Raw genomic sequence first — 23,544 nt, 5'->3', positions numbered from 1 at the left:
GAGGGTAAAAGTCGTAGAGGGAGACCAAGAGATGAATACACTAAGCAGATTCAGAAGGATGTAAGCTGCAGTAGGTACTAGGAGATGAAGAAACTTGCACAGGATAGAGTAGCATGGAGAGCTGCATCAAACCAGTCTCAGGACTGAAGACAACAACAACAACAACAACATATTACAGTTCATTATGTTAATGTAATAATATGTGTGATAAAAATGCATATTAGTTCGCAATGTATTGATGTATGGTACTGAACTATTAATTTCAAAATATACTGATTAACTTTTTAATTGCAAAGCTGATTTTGAATCATTTTTTGGACTGAACCTTCATCAAATATTTAGCAAGTTCCTACAGATGAATATTTCAAGATTACATAGAATATGTTTCTAAACTGGTTACAAGTGTGATGTTTGCTCACATTTTTTTACATGTATCGATAAGATTATGGAATTCAACAGTAAACTTTTTCAGCATGGTTACATTTAGCAGCTGGTGAAACCTCGAAATTTTGTATGTCAAAAGTTAATAATAATTACACACATAATCATTCTCATAGTCTGTGTATCAGGTTTGCCATGTAATCTAAATGATCGAATAGTAAACTAGTCTCACACATTACTAGTTGAAGACGTGATCCATCACCTGTGTAAATGTGTTTATCGTTTCTATACTACTGCTTTTGCCCCATTCAAAACAACTACTACTTGAAAGGATGTGCACAAAATATGCATATGTACACAGACACACGCTCACCACTAGACAGTGTTCCATAAAACATAGTACAATGCAGTACCTCCAAGGATATGGATTGAGTTAACCCCAAGGATAAGGACTTAGTTAAGTTTGTTAACTTATTGACAAATGCAAGACTATACAACACTAGTAATTGTTAACACAGCAACTTTTATTTTGTTACTATTAGATGGGTAGATCACATAACTAATGAGGAAGTATTGAACAGAAGTGGGGAGAAGAGAAATTTGTGGCACAACTTGACTAGAAGAAGGGATCGGTTGGTAGGACATGTTCTGAGGCATCAATGGATCACCAATTTAGTATTAGAGGGCAGTGCGGAGGGTAAAAATCGTAGAGGGAGACCAAGAGATGAATGCACTAAGCAGATTCAGAAGGATGTTGGTTGCAGAAGGTAGAGGGAGATGAAGAAGCTTGCACAGGATAGAGTAGCATGGAGAGCTGCATCAAATAGGTTTATGGACTGAAGACCACAACAACAACAATATTAAATACAACTTTTTCTCGAGTGGTGTTTCAGAATTTACCAAATAACTGATACAATTGTGAGAGTGTTTAATAATCACAGCTGTTTGTGAAGGTTCAAACAAAAGTACTAAAACAACATTATGTGTTTATTTCTCCTTTAATTTATACATCATAATGCTATTTCTAACAGTATTTCATTTTCAGTTACACTGTATAATATTTTTTGTGGAATGTATTTTTCTAGATGTGCTAATTATGTAAGTATTTCAGACTGACTCATTTAGTGTACAACAAACAAAACTTGCTGCTCTATAACAGAAAAAATTCCATGTAGATTAGTCTGAATCAGTTGAAGAGAACTGGGACTGTAGATGTATCCTGTTATATCTGTTGCATTTCATTATTTTTCTGTGTCATTTATTTGCCTCAGAACTGCATAATATGAGTAAGACGCATTCAGCAACTGAAATTAAATAAAAAGGCCTCCCATGTAAATGTATACATTCAGATATTTTCAAACCAGATGGAGGAATGGAAATGCCATACTTAATCTGAAATTACTTCACTCAAAAGAAGAACAAGAAATGTCATTTTTAAGACTATTTTTAATCAGGTAGGAAGACATAGGCAAACTTCCATAACTTGTTACTGTCACATCTCATCTAAATCACAGTTCTAAGTACTTGCTTTCAGCTACATGTTTCATAGCTTTTTGCTAAGCATTCCATTTGTCCATTTGAATGCATTTCTGCATATTTCCTTGGACAGTCATAGTGGAACCAATCTTCATCCCCTTCCCAATAACGTCAGTGCTACTTGATGAATATACTTGAATATTCCTCCTGTATCCTCTTGATATAATGCTATGAGTATGTACAATGTAGATGATTCTAGTTATTGTATTCAGGGCGTACATTCTTGCTCAGCAGAAATAACATCATGAAAATATATTTTAACAGCAAAGATGTTTCGTTCATTCATTCAGTCGCTCGTTCACAGACCTGTCTTTTGATAAATTTGTGGCTGTGACACCCAATACGAATTGTTTCTGTGAATCATGAAGAAGGCCCTTCAGATGTATTAGGTGTTAACTATTATTAAAAAGTATTAGAACATGTACATTAAAAAATTAATTAAAATCTAATAGTGTTAACATAAATGCTAATAGTTCGGGAAAAGCTGCTGCTTGCTCAGTTACATTACAGATGTGCTGTTTATATTACACTACTAGCTTAATATTTGTTATAGAACAAGTTATTTATGCACCTCAAGTACAGCGACTTCTGAACCAAACTCAATATTTTTAAATACAGTTTTCTGATTTTGTAATCACATAGTTCTCATATTGAGACAATAAAAAAAATCAGCCTTGTCTTGGGGCATATGAAAGTAAAATTAACAGCAACCCTTGGTCGTAAAAAAGGAGTCTTTTTACCCCGGTCTCGGTACTGCTATAAGTGTCTTTGTAAAACAATGTACATAAAAGGCAAGCCGGTAGGGGCTGCTCACACGTGTCGAGCATCAGAGGCGTCTGTGTAAGCAACTGCAGGCCCCCAAGAGTGGCATGTAGCATCCGCAAATACAAACAGGCTACTTAACATTCAAAATGTAGACAGACGAATGCAACGATGCACATTATTTTGTACATGAAGTAAAAGCCAATAATTTTATCTGACAGCAGCATACATGGGAACAAATTGTCTACCTAAGAGCTTATAATTACAGTTTAAAGGCTGGAAACGCCATTTGAGAGATGAAAAGGGAGCTGAATAACTCAGCGAGCAGAAAATAATGGTATAACATGAAATGCAGTTAACACAAATTTTTAAAAACCAAAAAATTATAAGTAGACTTACGTAGAAAAAAATATTTCGGTAACTGCATGAGAGAACATGAAATCAAATATCAAGTAATGGCTTTACACCATTGAAGAAGTTTTTATTACGTAATTGTAGCTGCTCATTAAGAATGAGACCATCAATACGAGATAGATATTTAAAAATTTCTAATTCTTAGAGAACATCTAAACTACGGACTTTCTTCCCAGTGTGCAAAATGTTGATATTGTGAACAGCTTTGGATGCGTGACCTGCAATCAGAAGGTGGTCGGCAAAAGACCAATTCTGGGTGCCATTCCCATTTTTTTCTTAAAAGATGTTCTTTGTATCTGACTGTAAAGGCAAGTCCTGCTTGTCCTGTCTAGTAAGAAGAGCAATTGTCGCAAAAAATCTTATAGACACCAGGGTTTTTCAAAGGGAACAGGTTGATTTAAAATTGTGAATAACATTTTTTATACTATTGTAAGTTGAGAAGGCGACATTACAATTGTATTTATTACAAAGATAGCGTTGAATCTGATAGGAGATGGGGCCCCAAGAAAGGAATAGAAAAGAACTTCTTCTTTTGATTGGACGCAATGATATCAACATAGGCTCAGTGATATCAACATGAACCCTCAGCCCCCAAAGGTTCACAAGCCTAACCATCCAATTCGGTGAATTGTAATAGTATGAACAGGACGTTCCATGATCTAACCAAATTTCAGCATGTAACTCTGAAAAAATATTTCGTCTTCCAGAACAATTATTCCCCTCCCAATAGCGACGCCTTAGTTCATAAAATAAAAGATTTAGAATGCAGTCCAGAAACCAAGTTGTTTTCACTAGATATCAGAAATCTTTATACAAACTTTCCCATGCAAGAAAGGCTTAGAATCGTAGAAAAATATTTACATCATTTCAAAAAACAACTTTCTGATTAACAAATCGCTGACCTTATGAATCTAATCACAGTTGTAATCAAGTACAACAACTTTAAAATTAATGAACAATTGTATCAGCAATCCAAAGGTCTCGCTAAGGGAAATCCGTTGGCTGTTATCGTTGCTGACATTTTCATTAACTTCTTGGAAGAACAGTTCTTCAACTGTTCCTCACCTACAGCGCTGGGCATTCTCTTCTATTTCAGACACGTCGATGATATTTTAGTCATCTACAAAGACTGTGTTGATGGTATTAACCGTATTTTCAATCTCTTTCATGAGCTTCACGAGAAGATATCATTCACAGGTGAACTCGAAAACGAGGCCCGACAACTGAACTTTCTTGACTTGACGCTAACAGTAGAAGAAAATAAAATCTATTTTAATGTTTTCCGGAAAGAATCATATATCGTTTGATCGTACCTCCCACAGAGCTACTTCTATCCCACTTTCGAAAGAAAAATTCGAGGAAGAAATTAACTTGATCAAATTTATAGCAGTTACTAACGAATACGAACCTGCCATAGTTGACGACGTCGTTAAAAAGAAAACTGTTAAAAGAGTCACTACACTCGGCACCTCTATCATTGAGTCCAACCAAGAAAAGTTCTTTTCTGGTCCTTTCTTGGGGCTCCATCTCCTATCAGATTCAACGCCTTTTCAACCAATAATAGTTCGAAAAAAAAATTTTTTTTCGCGGTTTCAAATCGATCTGTTCCCCTTTGAAACACTCTGGCGTCTGTAACATTTTTTTGCGACACTTGCTCTTCTTACTACGTAGAACAAGTAGGACGTGCCTTTACAGTCAGATATAAAGAACATCTTTTAAGAAAAAATGGCACTAGCATCCAGAATTTGTCTTTTGCCGACCACCTTCTGATTGCAGGCCACGCATCCAAAGCACATATCAACATTTTGCGCACTGAGAAGAAAGTCCGTAGTTTAGATGTTCTCGAAAAATTAGAAATTTTTAAACATCTTTCTCGTATTGATGTGCTCATTCTTAAAGTGCAGCTACAATTATGTAATAAAAACTTCTTCAATGGTATAAAGCCATTACTTGATATTTGATTTCGTGTTCTCTTGTGCAGTTACCGAAATTTTTTTCTACCCATGTCGACTCGTAATTTTTTGTTTTTTAAAAATTTGTGTTAACTGCATCTCATGTTATATTATTCTTTTCTGCTCGCTGCGTTATTCAGCTCCCTTTATATTTTTCAAATGGCGTTTTTAGCCTTTAAACTGTATTTACAAACTCCTATGTAGACAATTTGTCCCTGCGACGGCTGCTGTCATATAAACTTACTGCATTTTACTTCATGTACAAAATAATGTTCATTGTAATCCTGCCGCGCGGGATTAGCCGAGCGGTCTGAGGCGCTGCAGTCATGGACTGTGCCGCTGATCCTGGCGGAGGTTCGAGTCCTACCTCATGCATAGGTGTGTGTGTTTGTCCTTAGGATAATTTAGGTTAAGTAGTGTGTAAGCTTACGGACTGATGACCTTAGCAGTTAAGTCCCATAAGATTTTACACACACATTGTAATATTCGTCTGACTACATTTTGAATGTTAAGTAGCCTGTTTGTATTTGCGGGTACTGGATGCCACTCCTGATGTAATGTTCACCTGCCCGCAATTGCTTATGTGGGCACCTCTGGCGCTCGACGCATGTGACCAGCCCATAGTGGCTTGCCTTTTATGTGTTTTGTTTTACAAATTTTGTGACTAAAGCTTTATCGCTTGCTTTTTACTTTAATATGTGACATGTAAGTACTGTTTCGTTTTCGTACTACTAGCTAGTACTTAAACATTATTTTTTTTTCTTTCCTGTAATTTTGTGAGTATGTTATATTCCAATTTGAGAGTTTTATTTCTGATTAAGGCATTCATAGCAATGCCGAAACCTAGGTAAAAATACTCTTTTTTTTTGGACCAAGGGCTGCTATTGCTGTTAATTTTACTTTGTAAATAGTCACTGACCACACAGCCACGTTCAAAACTTTAAGTATATGAAAGTAAGTAATTAATATACATACTGTTACAAATGTTTTCAGAGAAATTCTGTAGTATTTTCCTGCAGATAGGATGAGTGGTTGTTGTGCCCAGAGCATTACAATCTTCAGTAAGTCTGTGAACGACCTGGGAGCTCCTTGCCAGTTGCAGCTGTAGGCAGCCCATTTCAGGTCTTCACTCTGTCTCAGAAAACTTATCATGAGAAAGATAGCATTTTGTGAAATAAGAACAGTCTACAAATACACTCCATTCACTGTGTCTCCAGATACTTATTGCTGTCCAAACTGATGGCATGGACCTAATATTAATAGTGTAAGTCTTACAACTGTTAAATCGTTTAATTTTTGGGAATGGCTTTCTAGCAAGTTATTTATATGCTGGTGTTGGAATTTGTTTCCATTCTTCGTAAAGTGTTGTAAGTATCTGTCTGTTTTATGTGGAACTTAATCTTGCACACAACATCCTGTAAGATTTCAACAAGTTTTTCGAGTTTTGAGTAGGCCAGCTCAGCATGACCAACATGATTTTCTTCAAACCATGCTACAATAACATGTTTATTATCTGTAGGAGCCTTACCAAAAGACCTCATTTCAAACTTTGTGGGAAGCTGTTTTCTGGAATATTTTCCTAAATATCTTTAATCATCTGGTCTCAGATTAAAGTATACAGTTCAGTGTCATCATATGGTTCATCTTTATACCAGGAAAAACAGTTTCAGACCACTGCACCAAATCAGAACAACCTTTTTAAAATTCTGAAGCTATCAGAGATAAAATGCAAGGAGCAAAAAATCTTCTGCAACCTCTACAGAAAGAAAATGACAGTTTTAAGAGCAGAAAGACATCAAAGACAGGCAATAATAGAGAAGATAGTGAGGCACATATTGTAACTTATCCTCAATATTATTCAAACTCTGCATAGAGCAAGCAATAAAGGAAACCAAGGAGAAATTTGGGGAAAACATTTAAGAATTTTTTTAAAAAAATGTGATGTTTGGGAGTGTCATTGTAATTCTGTTTAAGGAGGCAATCTGCTCAGATCAACTGTCTCAAAGAGAGTGTAAAGGAAAAAAGTATAATAATCAGCAAGGGTGGCGAAGTGCAGACAAATTAACACAGGTTATTTTGAGGGAATTAGTTTTAGGAAATGAGACACTTAAAGCAGCAGGTGTCATTTGCTATATGGGTAGAATTATCACTGATGATGGCAGAAGTGACATCAACTTAAGTTTTTTGAATAAGAGAAATGTGTTAACATTAGACATAAATTTAAGTGTTAGTAAGTCTTTTCTGAAAGTATCTGTCTGGAGAGTAGCCTTGTGCAGAAGTGAAATGTGGAGACCGATCAATTCACACATGTAGAGAACGGAAGCTTTTGAGATGAGGTTTTACAGACACATGCTGAACATTAGATGGGTGGATCAGGTAGGTGGTAGTATTCTGAACTGGGGAGAAAAGAAATTTGTAGCACAACTTGACTAGCAACAGCAGCGAGTTGACGGGACCCATCCTGAAGCATCAAGGAGTAGTTAAGTTAGTAACAAATAGATGGTAGGAGATTACAAGTTATAGAGGAATACCAAGGCATGAATACAATAAGCAGTTTCAAACATATGCAGGAGGCAGAGGCTCTGCAGAAATGATGAGACGTGTACAGTTCAGACGAGTGGTGAGAGGTGCGTCAAACAACCTTTTGGACTGAAGAATGCAAATATAACAGCAACAACACTGACGACGACGACCACGACTTCGACAATACACTGAGGTGAATTCTGTTCGCCAGAGATCATCCAGCAGATTTGCACACGCCCCTCTGAGTGCTACTGTGGTGTATTTACTCCATAAAAGCATCCTGCACAGCTCCACAGGCCAATGAGAATGGTATATGCCCCTCTGCATCTGATTTGTGGACTTGTTCTTACGTTTAGTAGCGCCTGGAGAACTGCAACACGACAAAGCAAAATTTCCATCACCTCTTTACACATTATTCTATTTTCAGTCTCTTTACTTGTGACAGAAGTTCTCTGTAAAGATATATGAAGATTTGTTCATGTACTATGCAGTTTACTTTAGAGTTAGAGGGTCCCTGCTAATTAATTTCTTAGGCACATGTGTGTGATCATTGAAATTAACAATTGACCACCATTTCTATTTGATTGAAAATAACATAGTTAACAGTGTAATGCATAAACGTTATGATTACATATGTATACATACATTCAAGTATAGTTTAATACTCGATACATTTAGAAAGATATACTGTAGTATTACAAATAAAACAACAAATGTTGCTATCTTCACAGTGCAATGGTAACAAGTTCAGAACAGCTTGACAGGTTCAGTTATTATCATACTACTGGACAATCAGTTCAGCAATATTTGACGAGATTTCGGGATTGCAGCCGGACCATGTTGAATTCTTGCCATGATATTTCGGCTGGCAATCGTATAATATAATAAAAAATAGATTGCTACTTACTACAGAGATGATACATTAAGCTGCAGATAGGCACAGCGAAGAGGCACTTACACATAATATTTTGGCCAAAGCCTTTCTCAGAAAAGGAAAGACAGACACATTCATTCACACAAACAAGCAGACATGGCCGCCATCTCTGGCAGCTCAAAACGAAATACAACTGTCATGTAGAACAGAACCAGCAATGTGGAGTGGGTGGGGAAAGGCAAACGATGGCTGGATAAGGGTGGGGGGGACTGCTCTCACAGGTAGCCCACCTCTGATGGGGTAGGATAAGCCTGTAACAAGACTACAATAGGAAGTGCTGGGTGTGTGGATTGGGTAGGTCTTGCACCTGGATCTTTCACAGAGATATGATCTGGCTGGGCATGAAGAGTCTACATTGTTGGGATGGAGGGCAAAGAGGGGGACAGGGGGGAGGGAATGGGCAGCGATAAAGGAGAGGATTGGGGTAAGGGAAAGATGGGGAGGTGCGTTGTCAGAGGTGGGAGACGAGAATACAGAGGAGGTGATAAGGCAGGAAGGGTAAAAACTGTTTGGTGGAGAGTGTGGAGACAGTTGGCTACCGTAGGTTGAAGCCAGGATAATTTTAGGAGTGGAGAATGTGCTGTAAGCATAACTCCCATCTGCGCAGTTCAGAAAAGCTGGTGAGGATCCAGATAGCTAGGATAATGCAGCATCCACAGCAGTTAAGCATGTTATATTCAGTTGTATGTTGTGCCACAGGGTCGTCTACTTTGTCCTTAGCCACAATTTGGCAGTGGCCATTCATCCTTGTGGACAGCTCAGCTGACTGGTAGTCAAACCAGTATACAAAAGCTGTGCAATGATTGCAGCAGAGATGACATATGACATGACTGCTCTCACAGTTAGCCCACCTCTGATGGGGTAGGATAAGCCTGTAACAAGACTACAATAGGAAGTGCTGGGTGTGTGGATTGGGTAGGTCTTGCACCTGGATCTTTCACTGGGATATGATCTGTCTGACAAGGGAGTGAGATTGGGAGTGTCATTAGGGATGAACTAGCTTGTTGTGGCTGTTGGGTGGGCAACAGAACAGCCCTTTATTAGGGGTGTCAAGGATCTTAGGTAGGATGTGCCTCACTTCATGGCATGATGGTAGGTAATCAAGGCCTTGCGAAGGGTGTCTTTCACTATTTCAAGTCTGGTGTGGTATTGGGTGATGAAGGGCGCACTCCTTTGTAACTGGTTCGCAGGTGTGGTGGGAGGACTAAGGATGTGAGGTGAAATGGCGAAGATCTGTTTGGTTACTAGGTCTGAGAGATAGCATCTGCCTGTGAAGGCCTTGGTGAGACTCTCAGTGTACTGGGCAAGGGAGTCCTCATTGCAGTTACACTGTCCTCAGGTTCCACCAAAACTCTTTCAGCCCTATACGAATGCCTCATCCTTAGCTCTACACCCAAATTTAACCCTGTTTGAAATGTCAAAGACCTACTCTCCTCGAAATTCCTGCAATGGGAACTTCTCTTGCCACCAATCCCTCCAATAAAAGCCCACCTAATCCCAACATTGGAAACTGAGAACGGTGGCACAGTGGTTAACGCATTGGACTCACATTCTGGAAGATGACGGTTCGAACCTGCATCCAGCCATCTAGATTTAGGTCTTTCCATGATTCCCCTAAATCGCTCCAGGAAAAATCCTGGGATAGTTCCTCTGAAAGGGCACAACTGATTTCATTCCCGATAAAAAAAATGGTCCAAATGGCTCTGAGCACTATGTGACTTAACTTCTGAGGTCATCAGTCCCCTAGAACTTGGAACTACTTACACCTAACTAACCTAAGGACATCACACACATCCATGCCTGAGGCAGGATTCGAACCTGTGACCGTAGCGGTCGCACGGTTCCAGACTGACGCGCCTAGAACCAAAGCCTTCCCCATCGTTGACACCATCTTACCTTGTGCTCCATCTCTAACGAACTCGATCTCGAAGGGAAGTTAAGCCCAATCTTCCTTCCTTTTCTTCCTTCCCAACATTGAACCCTGCCTCTCCCATATCATACCACCATCCAGCTATGACACTGCCTCCCTCCCACCTAACCACTCCCTGATCATCTTCAAGGAATGCCTTACTTCTAGCTTTGCCTCACCCTCCTGCCCCAAGTTTCTTCCTCAGAACACCAATCTTTCAGCCAATGAAAGGTCACCCATACACAACTGCAGAACAAATCCTAACCTAATCATCCTACCTGCAGACAAAGGTTCCACTACTGTTGGTATGAACTGCAGTGACTACATTGCGAAAGGCTTCTGCCAATTATCTGACTCCTCCATCTATAAACTCTGCTAGAGTGATCCCACCCCAGAAGTCCAACACTACCTCCAATGCCTGCTTAAAGCCTTCCAGAATCTTTCCCATGAGTCTATTTCCCTCCTCACTCCTATGACACCTTGCAGACCCACCTTCTATGTGGTCTCCAAGACACACAAACCCAACAGTCCTGGACACCCTATTGTATCTGGTTATTGTGCTCTCACTGAAAGAATTTTGGCCCTCACTAACACTTCCATCCAGTTGCCATAATCTAGCCTCCCATGCCAAAGATACATACCACTTCCTTCACCGACTCTCCATCATCAGCGCCCCTTTATTTCCTGGATCCCTACTTGCCACCGTTGAAACCACCTTCCTACACACCAACTGTGCTGGCATAAGCTGGCACCAGCACACCATGTGGCATAGAAGTTACAAGAAGATCGAAAGAGGCCATCGACATACTCACTGGAAACGCGCCGCCGACGCCCTCTCGGCTGCCAGTATTTAGATAGTCGTCGTGGACTGGAGGACCAGTTAGTTCGGGTTTGTCGCACCTGTTGAGTTCCAGCGTGCCACCGAGTCGGAGCCATAGTCTTAGCCACAGCATATATCAACCTTATAGTGAACATAGCGGACTTCTACTTCACCAGCGGTGAGGCTAACGTGAAATATACAGAGCTTTTACCAAACAACAACTAGCTAAAGTTAAGTAGATTTCTGTTCTTATGAATAAAGAACCCAGTTAATAATTTATGTAGTTTGTGTTATAGAAAGAGGATACCGGCCACCAAACAACATCTTGTCCTTGGTACAGCTCTACAGAGACAACGAGACGATATAAAAGACGGCGCCAAGGATTTAAAAGATGACGACGAGAAAACTTCAGTGAAGAAAAATTTGCTTGTTTCTTTTATGTTTCCAATTGCAGGTGATTCTAATTGCAAATTTGTTGTTGTTGTTCTTGCACGTATTCCAGGAGGGGAGCTGCAGAACAAATCAACTTTCTCTTTTCAGAGGCTTTGCTTGCTTCTTTGCTATAACGTATTTGTGTGAACCATGGCTACCCCGCCCCCTCCACCCCCTGTCGCTGCGCCTCAGCTGCAGATGGCTAATGTGAAATGGATCTAACACAAGCTTTTCAGTTTCGGAACCAGCAAATTGCCGCTTTTCTGACGATGGTACAACTACTACTGGCTGCACAAGATGCGTCAGACGCATGACAGACCAACCAACCAACCCAAAAAGATCCGCCAACCAGCATAATAACGCTCCGGCAGTTTAACGAAACAGAATATGAATGTCTCTGTTCCCAGCACATTGTCAACTTCATCTTGTTGAACGTACTGTAAAGGTACAACAGTTTCTTTCTATTGCGGGGTTCCCATTGTTCACGTTAATACAAAATCTTTTCCCAACCGCGTCTCCGCAGGAACTCAGCTGTGACGAAGTAATCGCTGCAGCCAGATATCAGTTTTTTCGTTTGCAGAAAAAAACTGAATAGATTTACCATCAGTGGTGTACAGAATTAACGGGCATGACTTGGAAGTGTAAATTTAAGTGTAGTTGTGGCAACTTTTACAGTGACTTAGTGATTAGGGATGCTATAACATTCAATGTCTCCAATGGAAGAATACGGGAACAGATCTTAAAGTACTCTGATCCATCACTTCCTCAAGTGTCGCAAATCTTAGAGCAATATGATTCCGGTGCCATAGCGACCGAAAAGTTTGACCATGCCCTGATTAGTCGGGTCGAGTCGCCCCTTTGCTCGCGACCCACCCAAGCAGCGCGTACACAGTCGCGCGGACAGCCACGTAAACATGGAAACAGACCTGTAAACTTGACGAAGTCTCGCCCTAAATGTTTTGCTCGTAATAAAAGACAGGATTGTCCATCAAGTAACGCAACGTGTTACACGTGTGGAAAAAAGGCCATGTCCAAGCAGTTTGTTTGCAACGGTACAAAAACGCAAGTTTTGCCCGCTCCCAGAAGAAACAGGCTCGTGCACATGCAGTGAACGCTGTTTTCCAGACCTACAACAGGTTCTGACAAAAGTAAGACTAAGGTTGTGTCCGCTTCTCGACCTAGTGCTGTGCTACGACGTTCTGACAAACTATTTGTCTCATTGCGAATTGCTGGCCGTCGTGTGAACTTTCAGTTAGACACAGGTACATCAGTCACATTGCTTAGTTGTGCCACGTACGAACAGTTAGGCTCACCACTCCTTTCTAAATCTAACGAGCACCTCATTGCTTACAACAGACAGGAATTTCCAGTACTTGGAACAACTGATTACAAAAGTGGCATTTTGTTCAAATTGTCGTCTCAGGTCGTACACCAGAGGAACACATTGCCAATTTGTTTACTCTTTTTCGGGTGTTGTCAGAAGCAGGCCTCAAGTGTCGTCTCGAAATGTGTTTTTTCAAACCGAACTACAGTACCTAGATGATTTGGTAAATAGTCGGAGTGTGCACCCCCACGAATCTCGTTTGCTTGCAATTCGTGATCTGCCTGTTCCTCACAATGTGTCTGAACTGCAGTCAGTATTAGCCAAGATGACGTACTACAATCGGCTCATACCGAATGCCGCTCAGATCGCGGCTCAATTGCATCGCTAAAATGTACCCTTTGTGTGGACTCAAGAGTGTCAAGACGCATTTCAGAAACATAAAATGCTTTGCTTAGTGACAGATGTGTTGTGTATTTTGACACTGCCAAGCCGGTAGTTTTACAAGTCGACGCTTCTTCCTACGGAATCGGCGCTGTGCTTTCGCACAGAAATGATGCACAAGACAGACACTTTGCTTTTGCCTCGAAGTTGTTAACTCAAACTCAGTTCAATTACTCTCAAATTGAAGAAGCTCTCGCTATTGTGTATGGTGTGACAAAATTCCATCACTATTTGTATGGTCGCAACTTCTATTTAGTGACAGATCACGAGCCTTTGCAGTCCTTGTTTCATCCGTCAGAGACGGTTCCTACGCATACCGCTGAAAAACTACAACGCTGGTTCAAATGGCTCTGAGCACTATGGGACTCAACTGCTGAGGTCATTAGTCCCCTAGAACTTAGAACTAGTTAAACCTAACTAACCTAAGGACATCACAAACATCCATGCCCGAGGCAGGATTCGAACCTGCGACCGTAGCGGTCTTGCGGTTCCAGACTGCAGCGCCTTTAACCGCACGGCCACGTCGGCCGGCCTACAACGCTGGGCTTTGTTGCTTTCGCAGTATCAGAATGAAATTGTGTACAGCCCTGCGGCAAAGTATGGCAATGCAGACGCCCTATCTCGCCTTCCGATTGGCCAAGACTTTGATTTTGATGCATCTTCCGCGTCTTGTTGCTAAATCGATGCGCAGGACTCTGAATTGCTGAAATCTTTTCCCTTGCACTACAGAAAATTGCACAGGCCACGGAAGCAGTCCCAGACGTCCAGATTTTGTTGCATTACATTCGCACGTCTTGGCCTCGTTCATTGAACAGTATCCAGAATACAGTTCTGTGCCGATATTTTGCACATTGGCATAGCCTTGCAGTTCAACAGGGTGTGATTCTAGTTCAAAATGACAGTGGACAATCGCGTGTGCTTATTCCCAAAGTGTTTCAAAAGGATCTGTTGCGATTGCTCCACCAAGGACATTGGGGCGCGCCAGCACTGTATTTGGCAGGGCCTGGACGCCCTCATTGACCAGATGTGTCGCACATGCGCAGAGAACCAATTCGCTCCGCCGCAGACATTCTCAGCTTGGCTTAAGATTACGTCGCCATGGCAACGAGTGAACATTGACTTCGCAGGACCGTTTTGGAACATTTGTTGCCTCATAGTGGTAGACTCTTTTAGCAAGTTCCCATTTGCAGTGCCTATGAACTCTACCATGTCACGTAGCACCGTTCAAGTGTTGTCCTGAATATTTGCATCGAAGGTCTGCCAGAAGTACATGTGTTGGACAACGGACCACACCTCATTTCACGTGGCTTTGAACAGTTTTGTGAACACAATGGCATTCGTCATCTAACAAGTTCTCTGTTTCACCTGCAGCCCAATGGACAAGCAGAATGCTTCGTATGCACTTTCAAGCAACAGATGACCAAGCTTCGCACCACCCACACACGGGAACAGGCGTTGCATCTCTTTCTCGCCTCCTATCGCTCCTACCCAAGACACGGACCATCACCGGGGGAACTCCTGCTTGGCCGCCACCATCGGACGCTGACACACTTGCTACATCCATCGCAGCATCCGGCGCCGCCAGTGGTTCGCAAGTATCGCGTTGCGCAGCGCGATCTTTTCAGGGTTCGCAGCAACTGTGGCCGCTGGGAAAGAGGCGTAATTCAGGAATGCATTGACTCTTATATATACTTAACTGCAGGTCCCGATGGATTGCAGCGCCGCCACCAGAACCAAATTCGCGCATGTCATTTGCCCCGTGATTCCGCTGCTTTTCGTCCCCCAGTTTCACGGGCACGCGGGACTGCGCGGCCTTCACAGCCACCCGCTGGTGCCACCAGGGCACCTCAGGACGAGCGGATGGATGATGCGCCCTAGCCCCCACTGTCCCCGCTCACCAACCCGATGGACCTGGACCCGCCGTCGCCGTCGCCGTCGACGTTGCTGTCGCCGTCATCGCCCCAGCACACGCCCTCAGGCCTGGACATGTGCCCTGGCAGCAGTTTTCCAGAGGATGTTCCTGTTGCCTCGCAAGCCACATGGCGGGGTATGGTCTGGAGTACGTCGTCCTCCACAGTCACGGCTCCCTGCCCATCTCAACATCCAGTGTCCTGCTTCCCTCCCCACTGTCGTTCACAGCCTCACTACACTGAGTCGGAGCCACAGTCTTAGCCGCTAGCACAGAGATACACAGCACTTAGCAACCTTATAGTGAACATAGCGGACTTCTACTTCACCAGCAATGAGGCTAATGTGGAATATACAGAGAGCTTGTATCACACAACAATTAGCTAAAGTTAAGTACATTTCTATTCTTACGAATAAAGAACCCAGTTAATAATTCCGTGCAGTTTGTGTTATAGAAAGAGGATACCGACCACCAACAACATCCTCTCCTTGCTCCTGTGGTACAGCTCTACAGAGACATTGAGGTGACATAAAACCAACATCCCCCACACCCATGGTCTGTCCACTATTGAACACTGTCTTTCCCAACGCCCTTCAGACTCCAAATCCGCTGCTTCATTCCTCATACTGATTTTATCCTAACTCACAACTACTTCACCTTTGACAGGAAGGTACACAAACAAATGCATGCCATAGCTGTGGTCAGCTGCATGGCCCACAACCCATCTAGAGGAAACTTCCGTAGCCTCCCAAAACGCCAAACACCTAGTTCGGTTCACTTTCATTGGTGATATCTTCACGATCTGCACTCAGTACCAAGTCACTCTATCTTCATTCCTTCACAACCTCAATACCTTCTCTTCCAACCGCTGCATCTGGTCTTCAACCCAGCGTGCTACCTTTCTGACCATTGACCTCCTCCTGTTTGATGGCTCATCATCACCTCTGTCCACATTAAACTTACCAACCACCAACAGTAACTGCATTTCGACAACTGTCATGTCTTCCACACCAAAACATCCCTCCCATGCAGCCTGCTCCATCTGTGAATGGCGTATCTGCAGTCACAAGAACTCATTTGCCCAGTATGCTGAGGGTCTCATCAATGCCTTCACCGACAGGCACTATCCCCCAGACCAAATCCACAAACAGATCTCCTGTATCATTTTCCCTCACACCCCCAAGCCTCCCACCACCCCTGAGAACTAGCTACAAAGGACTGGTCCTTTTTTCATGCAATTCGACCACAGACTGGAAGAACTGAACCACATCCTTCGACAGGGTTTTGGTTACTCGTCATTATGCCCTGAAATTAGGGACATGCTAGCCCAGATACTTCTGACCCCTCCTAAAGTACTGTTCCATCACCTACGCGACCTCCACAACAGCCTAGTACGTCCCTAAGCCGCTCCCAATCCAAACCCCTTGCCACAGGGATCGTATCCCTGCAGAAGTCTGGTTCAAGACCTGCCCAATCCACCCACCCATCACTTCCTATTCCACTCCTATCATAGGCTTATCCTACCACATCAGAGGCCAGGCCACCTATGGAAACAGCCACGTTGTATACCAACTCTGCTGCAATCAATGCACAGCTTTTTATGTCGGTATGACTACCAACCAGCTTCCAGCTCCTCGCTATTCACGTCTACCACTCTCTGCAAACAGACCTCCCCATAGTTCCCTTTCTCCATTGATCTCCTTGTTCGCCCCCTGTTCCCTCCCCCCTCTCCCCATCTCTTTGCCCCACAGCCTCCCGACAGTCTACACTCTGCATTCTCCTCTAGACAACCCTCTTCTCTCCACTCACCACACTCTGCTATCCCTTTACCTTCTCCACTCACCCAGATTCCTGCTTCCATTCTACATGACAATTGTATTCCGTTCTGAGCTGCCAGAGACGGTGGCCATGTGTGCATGAGGTGTGCTTGCTTCTGGGAATGAATTTGTCTTTGTTTCATTTTCTGAAAAAGGTTTTGACTGAAAGCTAATGTACAATTGTCTTTTCGTTGTGCCTTTCTGCAACTTAACATGTCATCTTTATGGTAAGTAGGAATCTATCTTTCCCTTGCATTGTTGATATTCCAACCTGGAATTTCCATTTATTGATACTTGTATTAATGTTTGACTATCATAAAGTTGTTCAGTTGTCTCTTTTCTTTGGCAATCTGTCATTCACAAATTCCTCTATAGAGTAGAACGAGCGATTCAAAGGAAATTTTCGTATATTACGTCTGAAAAGGGATCTACTATCTCTTACGTTGTTAAGCTCAGAGGAAAGGAGCTTGAAATTTTTTGCAGCAGCATACTTACCACCACTGCATCAGGGATAGATTTTTTTATTGGTAGCGTATGTTGTTCTTATGTCTAATGCCATGTGATACGCACTACTGATTTGCTTTCAAAGAGAGCAGGTCTCATAATAATGAATCACGTAAGGGAAAAAGGTATTAATAACTGTAGTAAGTTTTTTAGCTGCCTAAACGCTTTGTGATTGGACATTGTTGAACTTACTCTACAGATTACTTAGGTCCTCTTTTCTAAGAAATAAAAATTTTTTTCAGTAAGAGAAGATTTCCCTCAGAAAGTAGTTTCATATTATATGATAAAGTGCATGCAAACAAAACGAGCTGCATTTGTGACCATTTGTTGTCTAATATGAGACAGTACTCTTAATGCAAAAGCTGTTGTGCTCAATCTCTTCACAGTATGAAGTATATGATGGCTAAAGTTTAGTTTACAATCTAAGTGAAGACCCAGGAACTTTGTGCTATTCATAGCTTTGCAAATGCTGCTTGTTAAATGTATTCCTGTGGGCTTTTGTGACTTGATTGAAATGTAGATGTAAACTCAATCCATAGGCTACGGTGGGCCAATCAGCACTGATCGATTGCTGTATCACACTCTGCCAGAGGCATCATTGGATTCAGTATGGAGGGATGTGGTGTCAGCAAGCCTCTCCCATGGGCTCTGTCAGTTTTCGTTGCATGGAGCCACTGTTCTGAGTCAGAGGGAAGTGACTTGATTGAAGCTGTACAAAATTTATGTTGCTTAGGTCAAGATCAAGTAAATCAGCTAAAGACTTTTGATAAAATTTTGTTTGTCGCTGTGGTTGACAGATTTTATGCTAAAATTTGCATCAAATAATTCCTGAGCTAAGTACCACCTGAGTCAAAATACTATTTAGTTTGGAAGAGAGATGAAATTGACGATGATGACAACTTGTATATTTTTTGAGGCATAGCTAGATGGCTGTGAACAGTTGGTCTCTTGGAGTACACTTCTTGCGAATTTGTATTTTGTTTTAGTGGTCATTGTCTTCACTTACCTAGGAAGTGGATTAAGGTGAAAATTGGAAGCTTTCTGATCATGATATTTATCTACGTACACTTGATGCCTTGCACGACAAATAATGTACTGACATGACAGTTCGCTGCGCCGAGTGGTCGCTTGGTTTGAGGCGCCATGCACGCATTGCGCGGCCCCTCCCACCCCACCGGAGGTTCGAGTCCTCCCTTGGGCATGGGTGTGTGTGTGTTGTCCTTAGCATAAGTTAGTTTAAGTAGTGTGTAAGTCTAGGGACCGATGACCTCAGCAGTTTGGTCCCTTAGGAATTCACACATATTTGAACATTTTGAACATGACAGCTCAAGATGACCGTTGAATGAAATACAGTGTTATCATCATATTACCAACAGAGGTATCTGCCAAACCACATGTCGCCCTGTTGTGCTGGCAACAGGTTACCCTCTAAGCATTTTCGTTCAGCTTGTTTCAGAAATTTAACGATACTTCGGAAGTAGCCAAAATAAGGTTCATATATGTATTAAATAATGTCATTACATTTCAGAGCTCACTAATAATCAGGTTTTAATCTGTTGTAAACTGATAAAATATTTGATTGTGAGACAGTCACATAGCAAGGAAAAAAGGATTATTATTTAACATCAGCGAATAATTGACAGTTTCATAAGTTATTCATAATGCATAAAATATTCAACAAAGAACTTAAAGAATTGCCAATTAACAAGCTATGTGACTGTCTCTACAGCCAAATATTTTATCAATTTACAATTCCAATCACGCTAAAATTTGGTACAAGACTCAGTTTTTAGTAAGTTTTGGCATGTCATAGCATTGTTTTACAAGTGTATTAACCTAATTTTTGCTAGTTGTAAAGTATAATCACACTTCTTAAACAAGCTGAAGGCATGTGCTTAGTGGTCACCCCATTGCCGGTAAAAGAGGTTGGCAAGTGGTCAGGCAGATACCTGTGTTGTTAGTACCTTGATAATACTCTGTTTAACTTAACAGTCATCTTGAACTGTCACGTCTGTACATTATCCCTTATGTACAGCATGAAGTATACGTAGATAGGTGTTATGATCAGAAAGCTTCCAGTTTCCACTTAAGCTCACGTCCTATCTAACTGAAGGCATTGACTTAAAAGACAGAATACGAATTTGCAAGAATAGTACAACAAGCAGCCAATTGCCTACAGACATGCAATTATACCTCCAAGATTATATAAGTTGTTTTCGTCATCACAGTCACCTCTCTTTCAAGCTTACAAACTGTTTTGACTTAAGTGACATTTGGGATACAATTTATAATTTTATAGACCAGTTTTCGGCTATCACACTGTCGTCAAGTACAAAGAAATGTGAAATTATTGTGAGATCAAAGATTTTAAACTAGGGGGACTACAGAGTATCTGTTGGTTCCCAAGGAGGACAACTGTTAATGATTGACGAAAACAAGAGGGATTGTTTCAGAAAAAATGTGATGTAAAATATTTAGGGTAGATAAAATATGTGACACATTAACTATTGAACTACATGACAGATTAGAACAATTGTTTTGACAGGAAAAATAAATGGACAGTATGAGTGAAGTTTGGTGTTATGTTCCAAAGAGGTGACTGAACAAGATAATCTTGACCTTAAAAGGTCCAATATTGCATACCGGTACAATTTAACATGTGACATAAAACAGGTAAATGTAACTATAGAAAGTAAAATTTTTAACAAGGCAGGTGAAGTTATAGTAACTCAAAGAAAGGAAAAAGTGGAGCATGTGGGATAAGGGATAATTTGCGAAGTGACTTGGAAGGCATTACTAGCAGTATTCGCAGCTAGGAATGGCGAGTAAGGAAACTTATCATTCAGTACTAAGCTTGAACAAGTGGACATTTGTTTATTAATTTCCATTATTTCAAGGTAGTTAATTTTCCTCCTTTGCAGATGTTATGCAAGCTTCATGTTGCATTTTGTAAGTGTGGCCTTCTTTAAGCAGGTGGTCTGCGAAAGTAGAGTCTCCTCTTCTAAGTCTCCAACTTCTTCTATGTTTTTCTTTCAAGCTGGTGGCGATTACCCTACTAGACCAGCCTATATAGAATTTGCCACAATTACAAAAGTAGCCACAATCTGCTGTCCACCCTGTCCGCCAACTCGTCCATGTATATAAAGAACAACAGCGGTCGTATCACACTTCCATGGGGCACTCCTGACAATATCCTTGTCTCTGATGAACTCTCGTCGTCGAGGACAACATTCTGCGTGCTATAACTTAAGAAGTCTTCGAGCCACTCACATATCTGTGAACCTGTTCGCATGCTCGTACCTTCGTTAAGAGTCTGCAGTGGGCAACGTGTCAAATGCTTCCCAGAAATCTAGAAATATGGTATCTGCCTGTTGCCTTTCACCCGTAGTTCGCATTATACCATGTGAGAAAAGGGCAAGCTGAGTTTCGCACGAGCGATGCTTTCTAAAACTGTGCTAATTCGTGGACATAAGCTACTTTGTCTCAAGGAAATTTGTTGTGTTCGAACGGAGAAAATAATCGAGAATTCTGCAGAAAACCGATGTTAAGGATATTGGTTCGTAATTTCGGGGGTCTATTCTTTTACCCTTCTTGTATAGAGGAGTCACCTGCGATTATTTTTCTTTTTTTTCGGTCGATGGAGTTTTGGGCTGGGCGAGAGGTTCACGATAAATGCAAGCTAAGTAGCCAGTGGCGTAGAGTAGAACTGGGATTCAATCCAGACCCGTTGATTTATTTGTTTTGAACTCTTACCTTTGCTTCTCTACTCAAGGGATGCCTATTATTATGTACTCCGTAAGGGGGGGGGGAGACCTGTGTTACGGTAAAATGATGTTATGTTTGCACGATCCTCCTGAGAAATTTAAACCTTCGGGTAATAGAATGCGTCCCGCTTAGTGATTTTACTTATGACCAAATTTTTTTCGGATTCTCGGCAAGATCTTTTACAGATGTGACAGTGGTTATTGCATGCTTCGCGCATCGATCTTTTCACAGACGCACGAATCTCTACTACCTTTTGCTAGTCGATATTTGCTTGTTATTTTTTGGACTGAGAGAGCAGTAGTCTCTGCTTCCTGGCCATTTTCGAAATGATGTTATCGAATCACAGTGAGTCTTTTCCTTCCTTTACCCACTTATTCTCACATACTTCTCCAGAGCGCGATGTACAGCAAGTTTAAATTTCGCCCATAACTCCTCTGCGCCCATCATACTGGAACAACATGATGTCCATTTATTGTCTAAATCGAATACTAACAACTTCTTATCTGCTCTTTGTAACAAAAATACTATTCTAGCCTTCCTTATTGCTTTATTAACTTTAGAAACCATCGTCGCTATGAGTACACGAAGTTCACTAATGCCCGTCCCTATACTCACACATTCGTTTAAGGTCAGGCTTATTTGCAGCTACAAGATCTAAAATATTTCCATTGCATGTTGACCCTCGAACTAGCTGCTCAAGACATTTTCCGGGAAACCATGTTCTAAAGTACCCCTCAAGACTGCCTATGCGTATCGCTTGCAATGAATCCATTGACGTCCTCGGTAGGTTAAAGTCGCTTCAACTGATATTGCATGATCTGACTTTGTCCGCGCTACTGGGCGTATACTTTCTCGGCTGACTCTAAAATGGTCACGGTGAAATCGGGTGGCTGGTAAAAACATCCACCAATTAACTTGACTTATCTCAAAGCTGTTATACGCTTTCAGATAGCTTCACAGTCTCACTCAAATTCGACCTCAATAGAACAACACTTTTGTCGATTACAATGAACACTCCCTCTCGTATAGCATCTAATATGTCTTTCCAATTTACGTTCCGTGACTCGCTAAATATCTCAGAGCTTTGTACTTCTGGTTTGAGCTAGTTCTCGGTCCCCAGCATTTGCCTAGTGTGTCCCTAGAACGTATTTTTGTAGTTACCTAGCATACGCTGAAGAAAATCTGGATAACTTTGGTCTCAGGATGTCAGTACACCACCCTATCGCCTGAAATGGACAGGCAACCGACAAGCCATATGCCAGACTACCAAAGTCCACAACCATTATAAATATCTGGGTCTTACAAATTTTGAGAAACAGATTAAGGATGTTCACTCACTGTCTTTGAACAAATTCAAAAACATAGTAACTAATTAGGTAATATATAAAACATTTTATACAGTGAAGGATTTTGAAGAACGTTTAACAGATGACTTGGACTTTGATTATGATCTAACAAAATAAAATTATAAACTGTAGGGTTTTATGAAGTTATTCATTCGGGTGGCGTAGTGTATTACATTTGCAAAGGAAAGTTAGCTTATATAACAGTGAGAATTACTGAAGCAAGAACTTAGATTAGCGGAATCTTGTAACATGATTATAACTTATTTGTGTAAGGAGCCATATAAGAATATTCTAATGTTGTGAACAAAAAATGGCTCTGAGCACTGTGGGACTTAACTTCTGTGGTCATCAGTCCCCTAGAACTTAGAACTACTTAAACCTAACTAACCTAAGGACATCACACACATCCATGTCCGAGACAGGATTCGAACCTGCGACCGTAGCGGTCGCGCGGTTCCAGACTGTAGCGCCTAGAACCGCTCGGCCACTCTGGCCGGCTGTTGTGAACAGAGTTGTACATAAACTTTATTTGATGACACTGATAAAATGTAAACACTTTAAAATGTGAATACATACTCTATTTAAAAAAAAAAAAAAAAAAAAGAAAGAAAGAAAGAAAAATTGTATAGTATGTGCGACTTTGGGGTAATCTGTGGTACTGCTCTTTTAATCATACTTACATCACATGCACTTTCTGTAAATGTCAGTGCATTAATAACAATAATATACTCAAGATGGATTCTGACGGCCCTGATACACCCAGGGGTGTCTCAAT

The 23,544-nt window shown here is 41.4% G+C and overlaps 1 protein-coding gene across 1 annotated transcript in view; it reads right to left on the bottom strand.

Moving 5' to 3' along the window:
* LOC126455994 (putative odorant receptor 19b) overlaps positions 1-23,544 on the bottom strand; it is a 115,612-nt gene that overhangs the window by 8,949 nt on the left and 83,119 nt on the right. The window contains exon 3 of the mRNA XM_050091752.1: positions 6,021-6,176. Within this exon, the coding sequence (XP_049947709.1) occupies positions 6,021-6,176 (156 nt within the window). The remainder of the gene's footprint in view (positions 1-6,020; positions 6,177-23,544) is intronic.

The sequence above is a fragment of the Schistocerca serialis genome, chromosome 2 (assembly GCF_023864345.2).
Source record: "Schistocerca serialis cubense isolate TAMUIC-IGC-003099 chromosome 2, iqSchSeri2.2, whole genome shotgun sequence".
NCBI classification, from domain to species: domain Eukaryota; kingdom Metazoa; phylum Arthropoda; class Insecta; order Orthoptera; family Acrididae; genus Schistocerca; species Schistocerca serialis.
This window is presented reverse-complemented; position numbering and strand designations above follow the sequence as displayed.